General features: G+C 48.1%; 1 protein-coding gene across 1 annotated transcript in view; it reads left to right on the top strand.

Annotated features, from left to right (window-relative positions):
• The window catches only part of GLB1L2 (galactosidase beta 1 like 2), a 41,221-nt gene that overhangs the window by 3,162 nt on the left and 19,962 nt on the right, over nucleotides 1-18,097 (top strand). Inside the window, exons 2-6 of the mRNA XM_054587490.1 lie at nucleotides 6,880-6,927; nucleotides 7,381-7,578; nucleotides 9,157-9,225; nucleotides 9,876-9,971; nucleotides 11,935-12,043. Coding sequence (XP_054443465.1) covers nucleotides 6,880-6,927; nucleotides 7,381-7,578; nucleotides 9,157-9,225; nucleotides 9,876-9,971; nucleotides 11,935-12,043 — 520 coding nt within the window. The remainder of the gene's footprint in view (nucleotides 1-6,879; nucleotides 6,928-7,380; nucleotides 7,579-9,156; nucleotides 9,226-9,875; nucleotides 9,972-11,934; nucleotides 12,044-18,097) is intronic.

Raw genomic sequence — 18,097 nt, forward strand, 5'->3', positions numbered from 1 at the left:
TGCATTCACTGCTCCTGCGCTGATGGTATCTGCATTCCAGGAGGAGAACCTGTCAAGCTTCTCTTTGCTGGAGGTGAATAACTTAGCAACGTGACCAGGTCACTTTCTTTGATCCAGGTCATGGCTTGTCCTGTCTTCCTAGGGTACATGGACGAATTGTGCCTTGCTTCCTGGACTTCTGGGAGGTCAATGATTTTTATGAGCTTCGCCTGTTCCAGGACTCTGCTGGGCTTGAGGCCTGAGTCATAGTCCCTGGAATGTTTGACCTCTTTGCACGCTGGCCCTTTCATCTTGTAATAGTGAAGTTTTCCACATCTGGCAAGTGTCTTTTCCAGCAGGTAGCCCTGACAGGAGGGGAAGCATGGCTCAGGCAGGGGGAGGGGAGTGTCGGAGCCGCTCTGGCTCTGGGGGTCTCACAGTGCCATGCTGGCCGACGACAGAAGGGGACCAGAGTCGAACGTGGACATTATTGGTGTATTTGTGATTAAAGGGACTGGCGTACCCAGGAGATTTAGGGCAAAGAGCTACGTAGCCTTGACAGCAGAAGTATCAGAAGGTTGGTCCAAGAGTTCTCTCCACCTGAGATCAAGGAAGAAGCAAGTGAAAAAAGTACTTAATCTTGGAGGAAATGACTCAGAGTTCCATTATATCACCTTGAGTGCTCTTCTGATGAGGATTCAGAAGATGTTGGAGCTGAGAGAGATCTTTGTAGAACATTTGTACCTGGAAAGGACTCCGGAGTTCCACCCCGCCCCCGCCATTAGCCGGCGGAGTTCTTTCGGTGTTGGGGTATTTGCTGCTTCCTCTCCACTCAGTTTTATCTTTTGCTTAAATCTATTTCTCTGGATATTAAAGGCCATATTGAAAAAGGGGTCCCATTGTGTAGACTTCTCCTAGGATAGACGGGTAAGGGTTTTTTGTGTTTTGTTTTTGTATTTGTTCTGCTTTTTTTCTTAAAAAAAAATAAATTATATTGTTTATGTTATTACCATTGTCCCAATTTTTCCCCTTTTGCCCCCTCCACTCAGCGCGTCCCCCAACTCCCTCAGGCACTCCCCACTCCGTGGTCCATGCCTGTGGGCCGCGCGTGTGTGTTTGGGGTGACCCCTTCACCTTTCAGCCAGCCTCCAACTGGCCCCACCCCTCTGGCAGCTGTCAGTCTGTTCCGTGTGTCCGAGCCTGTGATTCTATTTTGCTCATTAGCTGGTAGGGGTGTTTTTAATGTCAGATGATACTCACTGCTTCTGTACTCCATACTCAGCAAGACAGCAGACTGTTCCTTTCAAGAACACACGTGTTCTTCCTGTAAAGTTGATTTTGTGAGTAGGTAATATAGGAAAAGGATGACCTATTCAAATAATACACAGGGGATGATAAGCCCCTCGTTCCCAGCTCCAGACACCCTGTCCCCCTTACCTGAGGTGATTCATGGTCACAGTTTTTCTCAGGGAATTCAGTGTGTATACAAGAAGACAGTTATGTGTGTGACCCCATTTGTCCTTCTGGAACATAATTTATTTAAACATCCCCTAGTGATGAGTATTAGTTCTTGGCCATCTTTTAACTGCTGCAAACAAAGTTGCAATGAGTTAGATATATTTCTGTCTGTAGAATTGCTGACCATATGAGATATTCATTTTAAATCTTGACAGACAGTTAAAGTAAGTTAAAATAAGTGAGTAAAATAGCATATTCTATTTCTGCTGGATCAGCATGAAGGAGGTTGTGAGCTCCATTGTCTGAGCGGGAAGGAAATTCTATGTAACCTGTATGTGTATGAATTCTTTGTGTCCTGTAAGAATGAGCCCCTTTCTCATATATCTATGTAGATAAGTCCAATGTGGTGGATTTAAGAAATATTTAGCATGTTTATGTTGTCCCCATTTCATGAAATCATTTCATTCCGATTCCACAAGTGTCTCTAAAATTGGAGTCTTGTTACCAGTAGAGAGAGCCTTTTGGGTCTCTGTCAGACTTTGCACCTCCCGCTAGGTTGAGATGTGACACCTTTTCTATTTATGATGCTATCAATGGAACATTTTCCCAAAGTGGAAATACACTGTCACATAGCTTCAAGACACCTTTCATTGCTGTTATGTAGTTGATTATTAATGAAGAGTTTGTATACTTTTATAACTGGGCCTTAAGGTTTTGGCCTAGTAAGTGCTCCTCTGCATGTAAACTTCCGACGGCATTTAGGAAATGCAGCCTCTGAACTACCAGCTGCCCCTGGCTCATGTCGGCAGCCGCTTGGCCTTACTTGCTGGAACTTGAGTGCCAGGCCAGCTCCTGACTTACCTAGAAGTCTTTGCAGAGGGAAGGACAGAGGTGCTAGGATTGTAGTCGTGCCAGGGACCTGCAAAATGCATCTCTGCAAAATGAATGTACTCGGTTCTGGAACAGAAGGCCCAAGTCCTCTGGAGGTGTTTGAAGCCTCTCCCAGCAAAGCAGAAGCCCAAAGCGTTGGGACCAGGAGTATGTCCAGGAAGCTGGGCCAGACACGGGGACAGAGTTCCATTTACCCGGAGCTGGAGTTCTTGCGGCTCAAGGATTGATCCAAGAGGCCTGTTCTGCAGCCGAGGCACAGTGGGCGCTGCCCTGGGCCAAGGGTGGAGAATGCCTTTCTTAGGCTCTCAAACTCCCTGCTGGGGAAAGTGTGTGCAGGGCTGTAGACTGGTGAGACTGAAATGTCCCCGAGTGGACAGTCAGGGATGTCCCAGGACACGGGGCCTCATGGAGGCCTATAACCACATCCAGACCTTGAGAGAGTGATGGGTAGAAATTGGTATTTCAGACCCAAGTAAGCAAACTTCTGTGTGTGATGTGTTTGGGGTCGTTTAACAAATGTACCATCTCCTGGTCTCTGGCATGACCACTTGGATGAACGAATTGTTGGGTGAGTGTTTTCTTGGTCACGTCTTTGATATGAAGCCCTGGACACAGATTGAGTGGAACCTTTGCTTAGGGTGGCCCTCGTAGGCTCTCAGTGCATCTGAAAGTTGGATTCATAAAATCATTGTCTCAGATTAGCAGGAACACACACGTTACGGTCAGTGCCAAAATAACCGACCCTTGGGACCAGCAGGGGCTTATGTTGTGGGATGGAAGGACTATTTAAGCAGATTCCCACCTCATCTACCCAGCTGGCCCACCCCCTTGGCCAGCTGAAAATTGTGTGATATTCCAGAAGTTGACGACGCTGTCCCTGCCATGTCAGGCTGTGCGGATGCGGGCCTGTCTGAACCTGGGCAGACTGTGCGCGGCGTGACAGAAGACGGAAGGAGACGTCTGCAACTGCAGGTGTGGCTCCCCAGTCCCACCACGACCTCGGTTACTGATCAGTGTCTGCAGGGGTGACATAGGAGTGCCCTCTGGAAGACCCTCTCTGAAAGCTGAGAGTCAGCTTAGAGGCCCATTTCACGGGGAAGAGGTCGTGAGCCTGCCACTTGCTCATCTGCCCTTTTCCATGCAGACACGTCCACCCAGCACTTTGTGTGCAGCGACACAGCCCACGTGGAGCCTGCCCTGCACCCATTGTCCTCGTGACCCACTACTATGATCGGTGAAGCATAAGGGTTCATCCCTCTGTCCCTTCTCCCTCACCAGTCACCACCTAATGACAGTTTCTCACCGTAGGGATCTCAGTCTGCAAGTCCTTGGCTCAATGTTTCCATTACAACCTTTAGTGACTCCGGCTTGCACTTGCCAAAAGGGATGGTGGCAGCAAGAGTGTGGAGGTCTCGTTATATTGGGTGAGGCCCCACCAGAAGCCCTGGCATGTGTGCCTTTCTCCAGGATCCCCACTGTGGGCTGTGAACGGCGTGTGCCTCTGAGCCACGCAAAGCTGAGGGCGGCCCCTTCGGGGACCGGGGCCTGCTGCTGTTTACTCTCGGACTGAAAAGTTACCCTCCAATGAAGCAAGGATTAAAAGGCAACAGAGATTCCAGAAGGAAGTGTAAATATAAGCTCCAGGTAGGAAGAAGCTTGATATTGCTGGGCTCATCAAGAAGAGTTCCATCGTGAATGAACTGCTCCCTAGAAAAGCAACAGTAAAAAAAATGTCTTCCACCCTGGCTGGTGTAGCTCAGTGGATCGAGTGCCGGCCTGCAAACCGAAAGATCACCGGTGTGATTCCCTGTCAGGGCACCTGCCTGGGTTATGGGCCAGTTCCCCAGCTGGGGGCATGTGAAAGGCAACCCGCCGAGAAACTGATGTTTCTCTCCCTTTCTCCCCTCTTTCTGAAAATAAATAAAATCTTAAAACAAACAAACAAACAAGCCTCTTCTCTTCCTCAGATTTGGTTAAGCTCCTTGGTAAAGAGCCTAACTGATAAGGAGCATCTCCCTGACCTGATTTAACCGCACAGTTCATATTTATTCTAGGAGCATGGAGTTAATTACTCAGGAAAGGATGGAGGTTATTATTAGTGCTAATGATCATTCTCAGCGTTAATGCCCATTTGCGTGGTACTTTGTTGTCTGTGACGCTCTAACGTGTATCATCTCATTTCTCACAGTGAATTCCTTGCAAAAACCCCACATTTATCAACCTCATTTTCTCAGTGAATTCATCCATTTTATTAATATATTAAAAACTCATCTAGTAACCAGTAATTTTCAGAAAGGAAACAGTTGAAGTCTCCAGAATTTGGTATTTTGTTGTTCGCAGTGTTAATTTCATGCTGCTTAATAAGCACACTGAGAGAAAATATTTTTTACAGAAGTCTAGCAAATGATAGCATATAAAAACACTGGGTAAGAGAAGCTCTATCTAGGAAGACACCTTTTCCATGTGTCAGAGGAGAAGGTACAGATTAGAGTTCCTCAAATTTTAACCTTGGGGTCTGGTAGAAATGCAGACTCTCATTCAGTCGGCCCCAGGTAAGACCTGCATGTCTGCATTTGTAGCAAGCTCCAGATGGCCTGGAGACGTAAACCTGGACAGAAGTGTCCTGATGACTAGTTACTCGCCGGGGACACATTGGGAGTGTGTGTGACCAGCAGGGACGATGTGGGAATGAGGGAGTCACAGAGAGTCACCTTTCCTACAGCACAGCCTCGCAGCACAGTCGGAAACAAAAGTTAGAATCAGTCCTGCGAGCCTGGTGAAGCATTGGAGGTGGTTCTTCGGAAGTTCTGGCCGGTGAATAAGAATTGCTACCTGGTCGAATGATTGCTAAATTGTATTTGAACTGTCTTTAAAATAGAGAGAGTATGAATATGAGAGCATTTTCTATGCCAGATGCCAGTATGTCCCTACCTTTAAGGAAGGAACCTGCCGTCCAGGTCTTTCTCGCTGGGGAGAGCCGGGGGTGGCCGTCGGGCATGCCTGGGGAACGTGGGAGGCCTGGGGGCAGAGGAAGCAGGAAGGCAGAGTGCGTCCTTTGGAGCAGTTATAGTCAAAACCAAGGGAGATGAACTCCCCTGTGCATGAGGTGTGGGGAAGAACCAGACTAATCAGGAGCTTTAGCCAAAGGAAAGAGCCAGGCGGGAAGACCTGTGGCTAGAAAGAGGCCTGGACGGTGGCCACCGGGGCCTGGGGCCTCCTTTTATTATCCAGGGCCTCACGCTCTGTGGCAAGGCTTCCGGTGCAGAGCCAGGTAGGAAACAGGTGCAGCTTTGCAGACCATGTATCCTCTCTGCCCACGAGTGGCCACGTGGTCAGCGATGTCTGTGGCCCATGCTGCCCTCCTGGCCGCCGCCTCTCCTGGCCCTGGTCCTATCTGTGTGCCCCTTGCAGCAGCATTAGCGGCACCGAAGTGCAATTACCAGAGTGTGCAGGGCGGTGGAGAAGACGCTGTATCAGAGCTCCTTATAGGGACCGTAACCCCGTAACCGGTGGTTTGGAGGAACTTGGGTGGGAGGGGAGTGAGCTTCCCGAGGGGCAGGAGCAAGCTGCCATAGGTGTTCACTAACCGCTGGTGTCAGCGGAGGTACCATGAATAGCAGGGCTCTCGCTGCTCTACAGTGCAGGGTGTGCACGTTCACACTCAGCCCTGAAGCACTTGGCATGGTAGGTAGCGGAGAAGCTGGCTGATAGGTAAGCAGGGGGCCAGTGCTGGTGGCCGAGATGGAGAGAGAGCAGGTACCGTGGGACACGCCGTGAGCACACTGGGAGAGTCAGCAAAGGGTGTGTGACTCGCCTGTGCCCCGTTCCCCCGAGACGCCTGCTGTGGGTCCATATGGAAGCTTTGGGAAGGAGCTGCCGCTCTGAAAGGCACAGGAAGTTGCTGAATCCAGAATCGAGATGGCTGCTCTCACCCACTCTGGGTTCACACGCGTCTGTTCCTTCTGAGAGAGGACAGTCCCCCATCAGTGTGCCTCGATACTGATCGAATGGATTAAGCTGGCCTCAAGCCAGGCACATGCCCCAGGGGTACCATTTTAGTGGGTGTAAACAAAGGAATGGAAAGACCAGAAGCAGGTTAGGGAGGCGTTCTGTTTTTTTGTGTTTGTTTTTTAAGCAGAGGAGCCCTGGGGGCAGGTGCCCTCTAGTGTCAGGAACTGTAGTGAGAAGTGGGTATAGAAAAGGCACCAATGAAAATTTGCTTTTGCACCAGACTCGCTCCCGCCGTTCTCTGTCTCCCGGCTTCCTAGGCTCTGTGGCTGGAAGCTCTGGCTCCCCTGGCTTCTCTTGCCGGCTTCCTCTGCGGCCTTCGGGGGAGAGCGCCGAGTCACGGGCTCCTCTCGGCCAATGCGAGAGATGCCAAAAGGTGCTTTTTCAGGGACTAACACTTTTCGACAGCCTCGCCAGGTGGGGCTTTCTGTCATGCAGGATGATTTCTTGGCCAAAAAGACACTTGATCTTTAGATGATAAGTAAGACCTGGAAATGCGGTTAATGACTAGATGCTGTTTCTAACCCAGATACCTCCTTACAGGTATTTGCGCCTCGAGCAGGGCAGCTGTGACCGTGAGGTGGCTCAGAGGTACTATCGGAAGCAGTTGCTGGTTTGAGGTTCAGTCAGAGGGCCTAGGAGACCGGCCCCCGAGTCCCCCCGAGTCCCCCCGAGTCCCCAGCCCCTGAGGGCAGCTCCTTGGCCTGCCAGCACTGCCGTCCTGCGCACTGTGCGCCCGCCTCGTGCCCTCTCCTGCGAGCGCTGTCTCCACGTCCCCCTTGCGTCGGCCTCGCCCCTGAGCACGGCCTCCGCTGGCTCTTCCCTGGCAGGCAGCCAGAGGAGCCAGCGGGGCTGACGCAAGACTCCTCCCAAGGGTGGGCTAAGGCGGAGGGTGGGAGCTTTTTCTGAAGGCCCTGGAAACGGGCCCTCCTTAGGAAGAGATGCTGAGGGCCCGCGAGGGGGAGAGGAAGCCCGTCTCTGCGGTGCCCCTGCTCGCCCCGCAGGCGAGCCTCCAGGCCTCCTGGCTGCCTTTCCATTTTGCAGGCTGGACTGGCACCGTCTGCTCTCTCCCTCATGGAGACGCCGGCAGTCCGGGCTGCACACCCAGGGCCAGAACTTTATGCTGGAGGACTCCACCTTCTGGATCTTGGGGGGCTCCGTGCACTATTTTCGGGTGCCCAAGGCTTACTGGAGGGACCGCTTGCTGAAGATGAAGGCCTGTGGCTTGAACACCCTCACCACGTGAGTGCCGCCCGCCCCCCAGCCCCTGCCAAGCCTGCCCCCCCCCATGGGGCCCCAGCCTGTGTCTGGGCTTCTCCGTGGGAGCCCAGCTGGGGGGCTTCCCGTGCGCCGGGGCGGGGGAGGCCTGGCAGGGCCTAAATCCGAGCAGCCTCTGACGGGAAGGGAGTCGCCCTTCTTCCTGATCCCTGCAGCGCCCCCACTAGGGGAGCGAGAGCCAGGCAACAGAAATACGTCTGGGACCAGCAAGAGCACCTGTGTTCGCCGGAGGAGCGTAGAGGAGGGCAGTATAGATGTAGGACTCGACTGAGTTATTAGGCTTTTTTTTTAAACAAAGCACTCCACCCCCAATTTATACAGTAAACGAGCGTGGTCTTCTTCAAAATAGCTACCTGGGGAACTGTCTGTCAGCAGTTTTCAGCGTTTCCTCTCAGAATTATCTTCAGAATGCTGAAGTTTTCATTCTAGCATCTCACACAGTGAATTAATTCAGTTTAAAAAATGGGCTCATGGCGATCAAATTTTGATCTTTTCGTGTATTTTTCAAAATGCCAGCAGGGATTTGGATCCATGTCTAGGAAATAAAGCGGGTTATCAGGCTGAATTCTGTTTGCAGGCAAAAATGTAACTACAAATCGAGAACATGGATTTTCTTGGGTGGTTCATAAACAGACTTTGAAGACGTTTCTAAAAAGAGTTACAGGAATATTCTGAGCTGTGACGACACTGTTGAAACAAATGTGTGTAATTACCTAGAGTCCTTAGAAGGATCTTTATTTGCATATGTAAGTTCTGCTCCTGGGGGCCAGTCCCACCCTACAGGACCCCTGAGACTTGTGGGAACAGCGCAGGACAACCGTTCTGCCTTATGAAGGCAGGACAATCTGTGTTTGCTTACGCATGGCTCTGCGGGGTCTCAGTCGACGCGCACGAGCCCCCCTTCCCCTTTGCCTGTACACAGCCTCTGCTTGGAGAGGCCCCCGCCCCGCCCCGCGTCACAGGGGCCGGGAGCCCGGGAGGGAAGCGGCTGTCATTCCAGTCGTCACAGGTCACTCGGTACCTCCTGAGTCGGCCTTTAGGGAACTTCCTTCATTTCCTCATCTCTTCAGAGTCAGGAGCTCCATTCTGTCAGAGGGTTTGGAGTTGGATGCTTCAGTGAAAAATGGGACTGATAATTGTGTTCTCTTCTTTACTTTTAACTGTCTTTCCTGTGGTGGTGCTTCTCCTTCTCCAGTGAAGAGAGAGAGGGAAGGAGGGTGGGAGGAGGGGAGCACAGCCCAAGCCGCCCTGTGGTCCTGTCCTGTGCTTCCCCCACCTCTGCGCGTCCTGTCGGCCTTCTCTCCTTCCCCCTGAGGAGGGGTGCGCTTCGTGCCCCAGGGCCTGGCCCTGGTGCTCTGAGGCTGCTCGTCTCTCCACGTAGTTCTTGGTTCCAGTCCTGACTTGATTCCAGTCACTGAGACACGATACCTAGGAAACACACCTTTAACCACCATGAGGGCTTTTAGGGGTGAAGAAGGTAATCCGGGAGATGAAGTGGCATAAATGAAAAGGTTATGCATGAAATTACCTTTCCCGTTCCAGCTACGTCCCATGGAACCTCCACGAGCCGCACCGCGGCGCGTTTGACTTCTCCGGGAACCTGGACCTCGAGTACGTGCTGTTGCCGCTTCTGTGACCGGCCCTGGGCCTGGGAGGCAGGGCGGGGCTGGCTGGGGTTTGTCAGGGACCCCAGTGGCGTCTCAGCTCTGCCCGTAGAACCAGACGGGGCCTGGGGGCAAAGCCCTGTTCTCTGGACACTGGCCGGCTCCACGCCCGGACCCGACGCCCGCCAGCGCGCCCGTCACCCCCGGTGTCCAGGCCTGCGTCCTCTGAGCCCCCTACTGCGGCCCTGGGGCGCCTGACCCGGGTCGGCCTGCTCTGCCGTGGGGTCCAGCCCCCTGTGCCCGGACAGGGCTTGGCTCTGGAGGGCAGCAAGGCCCCTGGGCTCGGGTTCGTTGTTAGGACCCTCGTCCCCGTCTGGCGCCCGTCCTCCTTGGGACCCAGTGGGCTGCGCAGAGGGTCCTGGGCTGGGAGGCGTGGAGGGCCCAGCTGCCGGGGCCTGGGGCCTGGGACCACCGGTGTGGGAGGCCTGCCCTGCTGGGGGCAGGGGCTCGGCCTTCCCTTCACTCACGCGGGCTCTGGTGGGGAGAGCGAGGCAGGCGAGCAGGGGACCCGGGCATCTCTGCCACCTGCCTGGGTGCCGGGCTGGTCCCCGCCCTCCGCTGGGATGTCCTGAGAGCTGCTGACCTTGACCTTCGCAGGGCCTTTGTCCGGATGGCTGCGGAGACTGGGCTGTGGGTGATTCTGCGTCCAGGCCCCTACATCTGCAGCGAGGTCGACCTCGGCGGCTTGCCCAGGTGAGCGGGGCTATGAGGGCCTCTGGCCACAGTTCATGTAAAATATGGACCACACACATAGGTTTAATTTGCTTTTAAAGTATAGTTTTCCATTTTGTACTGAAGTCCCTTTTCAGAATAAGTAGCACCCAAAGGTGGTCATGTTAAATGATGTCACCACTATTGTCCTTGTCCAGTTCCCTGTGGTGTTCACGTGGCGGAGGACTGGCCGTCCCAGGCCGTGCGCTTCCCCAGGCTCAGGGCTCCGCTGCGAGTCTGGCGCTCAGCCAGGCCACGCACTGGCTCTGGGCCGGGCTGTCCTGCCTCCCGAATAGGACACCTCAGACCTGCCTCTCTGTTTCTTAGGGATGCCATCGCATTTATTTTTTAAAGTCCAAGTATTTTGATCAAGTGTAAGAGAAACAGATTATTGCTTTTGTTGTCATCTCTTATCCTCACATCTCAGGCCCTAGTGACTGATCCGAGGGTGTGTGGTCTCCACTGATGTCCATGGGGCACTGCGTGAGTGGAGCAGGGTCTCCTGGTGCCACGTTCATCCCCTTCCTCACCAGTGTCGCCTCAGTTTTAAAAAAAAAAGACATTCCTGTCAGTAGGGGTAACCCTTCCCACCCTTGCGCGTTCCAGGCAGTTAGATCTGCTCTTCCTCCACGCCGTGCGCCCCCCGGGGGCGGCCGATCCTGTTGGCTGCAGTGTCTCCTGCGGGACCCTGCTCCCACCGCGCAGCCACCACCTCCGCCTTGTTTTCCTCTGTTTCCAGCACTACCAGCTCTGCCCCGGGGGCCCGGCAGGCTCTGCCTCCATCTCCTCACTGCCCAAGACCACTTCTCTGTCGCTGCGCCATTCAGCTTGGCGAGGCGCCCGCAGCAAGGCTGTGGACACAGCCGGAGGGGCCTCCCCACACTGGGGATTAGGAAACCCTGTGTCAGCAAGAAACCTCCGGCTCAGCCAGAGCGGGACAGGTGGCCGGGGGTTAAGTCTTACTTAGCTCAGAGGCAGCGAGGCATTCAGCTCTCAGACCTCCTTGTGCAGCCCTGTCCATTCAGGCCCTGGTGCAGGGAGGACGGGCAGCAGGCAGCCCCCGGCAGGCCGAGGGGTGCGCCGGGCAGCAGGCAGCCTGCAGTGGAGGGAGAAGTGGACCTGCTCGAGGCGAGGAGGAAGGCGGAGGTGTCCCCCCGAGGAGACAGCTCTGTCCCTATCCGTTCTGACCTAACACAGACTGATAGTGTTCTGACCCTGTGCAGTACTTCTAAACCGGGACCTTTTGTAAGAGCCCTTTGTAAGAAAATACTAAGTCTTTTCTCAGAATTTCAAATGAGATGGGACAATACCTGGAGTCCCGCTCTGGAACTAATGCTCCGTGATCCTCTGGGACATGGGGTCACCGCAGACCGGCTGTGGGAAGAATTAACCGTCTCGCTCAGCTCACCTGCTCACTCCCTGAGCTGAGCTCTGAACAGCTGATGCAAATGATGCAAATGAGCCAGGTCAGCGTGAACCGCAGCTGGACTGGAGCAGGAGGAGCAGCCTTGGTTTCAGGCTTGTTTTTCTGGTCGACTCGGGAGGCTGCCTCTGTGTTCTCCAGTCCCGGCCTAACGCCTGTCATGAGACTGTGGAGGCAGAGCCTGAAAACGGGGCCTTGCGTCCAGTGGGAAGCTCTTCTCCCTCTGCCCGGCAGCCAGGCCTGTCGCCACGAAGCTGGACACAGATCGCCCCCAGGGCTGGTGTCCTCGGTCAGGGAAGCAGAGCTGAGCGCAGGGCGGGGGCTGGGCTGCAGGTGCTCCCTGGCGTGGTGGTCCGTTGGAATGACCGCCCTTCCGGCTGAGTGGTGGGCGTGGGTGGGGGTGGTCTCCAGCCTCATCCCTGGGTGCTCTGAGGCTGCTCCCTTTCCACCCCACCATCGCCCTGCCAAGAGCAAACCCACAAACAGTGGAACTAATTACCACCTCTTTTTTTTTAATTCAAGCTGGTTACTCCAAGACTCTGGCATGAAGCTGAGAACAACTTACAAGGGCTTCACCGAAGCAGTGGACCTTTATTTTGACCACCTGATGTCCAGGGTGGTGCCCCTCCAGGTAAAAGCAAGCCAGACCCTGCTGCGACCTTCACCTGCCTTCCCACAGAGAGTCGGTGGTCCTGCGTCAGCTCTCAGACCAAGGGGCCACAGCTCCTTCCAGCTCAGGGACACATCCTCCCCTGCCGCCGGTGACCTATAATGGGAGGGGCTCGCAGGGGCTGTCCTTTGGAAGGTCCGTCTGTCTCAGTGCTGTCTCGGGGCTGAGTGCCGACAGAGCTGGCCGGGGCGAGGGCCCCCGTGGCTCCATACGGGGCCAGGCCCCAGCACTCGATATAGCGGAGAATCCCGTCTGGGTCCCGGAAGCCCATGGCTCAGTTCTACATCCAGAGGAGCATACGAGGGGGGGCGCCCCCCAAACCCCGGGACTTATTTATAGAAAAGTGTGTGTCCTTAAATGTTTAAACTTCAGCCAACTTCAAAGTACTCTCTGTTTGATGCAATACACCTATTTAGACATTTTTCCACTGCTCAACAGTTTTTGAACTCTGATTTTGCTGCCTTTTAGTGGTTCTGCTGTTTTTTCTTTCAGCTCTTCCACATCAGCGAAACATTTCCCTTTGAGGACGTTTTTTATCCAGGGAGAAAAAAATGTTGCTCAGGGAGTGATCTGGTGAACAGGGAGGGAGGGGCACCGGGGTCATGCTGTTTCGGTCAAAATCTGCTGAACACACAGCGTGGTGTGGGCAGGTGCGCTCGTGAATCATGCGTCATGAAATGGGCAAATGCATTGAAAGAGTCTTCAAAAAAATTGACTGAAGCCAAACGCAGCCTCTCACAACAATACCCGCTGGAGCCCTGATGCAGATGGGCTCCTAGAACACTCACCCAGCAGGGGAAGCCTGTGCTACAAGGGGCCTGCCCTCCAGAAGATAATTCCGTTTTGGGGGGATCCTCCCCTTGTATGTGAATAGGCCTGTGCCTGTAAGACAAGGATTTTTGCAACTATAAAATTACAATTGATGACTTTTCAAGGTACATCCTTCTACTACCAAAAGGTGCTGCATGGTACACACATTCATTATTCAAAACACATGTGTTAAAATGATTTGGGGAGAGAAGGTATATTAACATTACATTTAAAAATTGGAAGCAATAAGAAAACGGGTATGGGAATAATTAACCCAATTGCTATGTAAAAAGGAGAAGAATGTTGCTGATTAATACATCAACAAATTAATACATCAATAAAAAAAGTACATCAATAAAAGTAGCTGTTGAATCAATGGTGTTGAATAAATAGCAGACATAGATCAAAGGAACTGTTTGATCATTTGTAGTGTAGGCAAAACACAGGAATGCAGTTAAATTTGAATTTTAGATAAGTAATAGGTTTTTTTAGTATCATATATACCAAATATTGCATGGGAAATACATTAAAAATATTCATTGTCTATATAAAAATTACTAATTGTAAATTCAAGTACAAGGGGGAACCTCAAGAAAATCAGAATTCTCTTTTTTTTAAAGTCCTCAAAGGGAAACATTATGGAAGAAGTGAAACAAACAAAAAAACCGCAGAAGCACTAAAAGCCATCAAAATCAGTGAGTTCAGAACTGTTCTGAGCGGTGGAAAAAATGTCTCGATAGGTGCATCGCATCAAATGGAGAGTACTTTGAAGGTGACTGAAATGTAAACATGTAAGAATAAATACACAATTTTTTATAAATAAATACCAGGTTTTTTGGGTCCCCCATAGTATCACTGGATGTCTTACATTTTTATTTACTAAATCTGGCAGTCCTCATCACAAACGAAGCTAGGAAATTCTTGGCCTGGAGCTCCGGAGGGGGATGGAGGTCCTCGGGGGAGTCGGCCCCTTGGGTGGAGGTGGGGCGGGCGCAGGGGGAGGCCGTGCCAGGAATTGGACTCGGGAGCGTTCTTAAATAGGAGTTGTTTTCTGAGAATAACGTAATTATTTTATTTTTTTACCCTGATAAAATATAACGTGAGGTTAACCATTTTAGTCATTTTTAAGTGTGTGGTTCAGTGGCATTAATACGTCCATTCACATTATTGTGCAGTCATCACCAACCCCTGGTTCCCAGGGCTTTGTCACCTTCCCGAGGTGACACTCTGTCCCTATGAAACACTGACTCTGTTCCTCTCCACAGACCCTGCCAACCGCCATTTTCCCCTGTTTCTATGAACTTGACTACGCTAGGGACCTCATATAAGTAGAATTACACAGTATTTGTCCTTTTGGGACTGGCTTCTTTTAATTAGCACAATGTCTACAAGATTTATATCTATGTTGTAGCATGTGTCAGAATTTCCTTTTTTAAAAAAGGCTGAATAATTTTCCATGGTAGGTATACACCACATTTTGTTTGTCTAGCCATTCTTGAATGGGCTTTTAGGTTCTTTTGCCGCACTCGAATAATGCTGCTATGAGTGTTAGTGGACAAATATCTGTTCCAGGCCCTGTTTTCACTTTTTTTGGATACACATCCAGAAGTGGCATTTCTGGATTATATGGTTAGTGTTACTGTTTTCTGTTTATTTGATAAAAAGCCATTCTAATGGGTATAAGGTAGTATCTCATTGTGGTTTTGATTTGAATTCCCTAATGATTAGTGATGCAGAGTGTTTTTTCATGTGCTTACTGGCCTTTTGTTTGTATTCTTTGAAAAATATTTCAAATTCTTTGCACAGTCTTTAATTGAGTTTTTGGTTGTTGAGCTGTAATAGTTCTTTATATATGCTGGGTATCAATCTTGTATCAGATTGACGGTGTGCAAATATCTTCTCCTATTCCCAGGGCTGCCTTTTTACTCTTGGTGATTGTATCCTTTAATGTATAAAAATTTTACACTTTTATTAAGTTTAGCATATCTTTTTTTGCTACCATGTCGAGGAAATCATTGCCAAATCCAATGTCACAGAGCCTCTCCTGTCTCTTTAAGAGTTTTATAGTATTAGCTCTTATGTTTAGGTTTATGATCTATTATGAGTTAATTTTTGTATATAGTTTAAGGTTAGGGTCCAAGTTTATTTTTTTATATGTGGATATCCCATTTTCTCCACCACCATTTGTTGAAAAGATGATCTTGTCACCCTTGTCAAAAATCATTTCACCATGCACGTGAGATTTTATTGATTGATTGATTGATTGTCTAACTGCTCTGCCTAAAACTTTCAGTACTATGAGTACTATGTTGAATAGTAACGCTGAAAGCAGGAACCCTTGTCTTACTCTAAAGTTTTCAATCTTTTACCATTGAGTGTGAATTTGGCTGTGGAATTTTCATATATAGCCTTTATTATATTGAGATAGTTTTATATATTTCTAATGTGTTGTGTGTTTTTTATTATGAAAGTACATTGAATTTTGTCAAATGCTTTATTTGCATCAATTGAGATGATCATATGGTTTTTTTCCCCTTCATTTTGTTACATTGATTTTTGTTGAACCATCTTTGTGTTCAAGGATAAATCCCACTTGCTCATGGTGTATAATATTTTTAATATGCTATTGAATTTGGCTTGCTAGTATTTTGTTAAAGACTTTTGCATCAATATTCATCAGGGATATTGGTCTGTAGTTTTCTTCTTTTCTTGCAGAGACTTCTGGTTTTAGTTAATACTGCCCTTATAGAATGACTTTAGAAGTGTTCCCTATTTTTCAAATTTTGTGGAAGAGTTTGATAAGGATTGGTGTACACCTCTTTAATCACTGTAAGTCTATTAAGGTTCTTTTTTATTTCATTATGAGTTGGTTTTGGCATGTTGTGTGTTTCTAGAATTTGTTTCATCAAGGTTATCCAATATGTTGGCATACCATTGTTCATATTCTTCTCTTATAATTCTTTTTATCCTTATAAAATTGGCAGTAACATCTATTTTGTTTCTGATTTTTAGTTATTTGAATCTTAGTTAATCTAAAGATTCTTCAATTTTGTTGATCTTTTCAAAGAACCAGATCTTGGTTTTGTAGATTTTTCTTTTTCTATTCTCTATTTTAATCTCTACTTTAATTTTTATTATTTTATTACTTTGGTACTTTTGAGTTTAGTTTGTTTCTCTTTTCCAGCTTCCTTAAGGTGAACAGTTAGGTTGTTGACTTGAGACCCTTCCTTTTTAAAGTGTTTACAGTTATAACTTTCCCTCTTAGCACTGCTTTCTCCACACCCCATGTTTGTTATGTTGTGTTTTCATTTTCATTTGTCTCAGGATATTTTAAAATTATTTTATGATTTCTCCATTGAGCCACTGGTGTCTGAAAGTGTGTTGTTTAGTTTCCACTTATTTGTGACTCTTTTAGTGTTCTTTCTCCTTTTGGGATCTAGTTTCATTCTATAGTAATTAAAAAATACTTTTTATGATTTCAACCTTTTAAAATTTATTAAAATTTATTTTGTGGCCTAACATATGATCCATCTTGGAGAATATCCCATGTCACTTGAAAAAAACACATGTTATGCTTTTGTTGGGTGGAGTGTTTTATATATATGTATATATATTTAGGTCCTGTCAATCTATATGTTGTTCAAGTCCTGTATTTCCCTATGAATCTTTTGTCAGTGACCTATTATTGAAAATGGGGTGTTGAAGTCTCCCACTATTATTATATAGCTGTCTTTTCCCCCTTCAATTCTATTAATATTTGCTTCCTATATTTTGGAGCTCTGGTGTTTGGTGCATGTAGCTTTATAATTGTTATATCTTCTAAATTGACCCTTTTATTATTTTTATAATTATATAACTACATATGTATGTATGTATATAAAATACCCTTTATTGTCTCTTTTAACAGTTTCTGACTTGAAGGCCCCCTGTTCCCTTTTGGTTACTCTCTGCACAGAATACCTTTTTCCGTCCTTTCACTGTCAACTTATGCGACTCTCTAGATCTAAAGTGAGTGTCTGTGGACAGCGTATAGTTCAATGCTGTTTCTTATTCGTTCTGCAGATCTGTGTCTTTTGGTTGAGGAACTTAATCCATTTACATTTAAAGTAATTTCTGATGGGTGAGCACTTACTTTTGCCATTTTGTTATTTGTTTTCTGTATGTCTTACAGCTTTTTCTCCCTGATGTTCTCCATTCATGACTTTTTTTGTACTTAGTTAATTTTTTGTAATAAGTTTTGATTCCCCTTTTATTTCCTTTTGTGTATATTCTATAGATATTTTCCTTGTGGTTCCCATTGGTTTACATATACTGTCTAAAATTTATGATGTTCTGTCTTATGTTTATACCAATTTAACTTAATCACAAACAAAGGCTCTACTCCTTTACAGCTCTGCCCCCTTTATGTTATTGATATCACAAATTACATCTTTTTATATTGTATACCCATTATTATATATTTGTAATTATTTCTTATGCATTTATCTTTAAAATCCTATAAAGAAATAAGAATTGGAGTTATAAACTAAAATTATAATAATAATGACTTTTACGTTTTTCACATATTTACTTTTACTGTAGAACTTTATATTTTCATATGGCTTAAGGTTACCATCTAGCACCCTTTTATTTCAGTTTGAGAGACTTCATGTAGCATTTCTTGTAAGGCAAGTCTAGAGGGAATAAAATACCTCAGCTTTTATTTGTCTGAGAATGTCTTAATACCTCCCTCATTTTTGAGGCACAGTTCCGTTGCATACAGAAGTCTCAGTTTTTTCCCCTTGAGAACTTTGGATACATCATTCCACCGCCTTTGTCCTGCAAGGTTTCTGATGGGACAGCCATTGGTAGTTTTACTGGGGATCCTTTGTACATGTCAAGTTGCTTTTCTCTAGTTTCCTTCAAGAATCTCTCTCTGTCTTCTTCTTTGACAGTTTGATTGTCACGTGTCTTGGTGGGGGTTTCTGGGTTAATGCTACTTAAAATTCATTGAAGGTTTTTGAATTTGTATATATATATCCTCAGGTTTGGGAGATTTTCAGCTATTATTACCTCAAGTTTCTGTGCCCTTTTCTTTCTCCTTCTGGGGAGATGGCAATGAGCATAGCTGTCCGTCTACTGACATTGCAGTCAGGCTCTGAAGCTCTGTTCACTTTTCTTCATTCTTTTTTCTTTTTCTTCTCAGACTCAGTAATTTAAAATGAC

Source organism: Pteronotus mesoamericanus, unplaced genomic scaffold (genome assembly GCF_021234165.1).
Source record: "Pteronotus mesoamericanus isolate MK-2021 breed Mesoamerican mustached bat unplaced genomic scaffold, CSHL_Meso_final contig_123, whole genome shotgun sequence".
NCBI classification, from domain to species: Eukaryota; Metazoa; Chordata; class Mammalia; order Chiroptera; family Mormoopidae; genus Pteronotus; species Pteronotus mesoamericanus.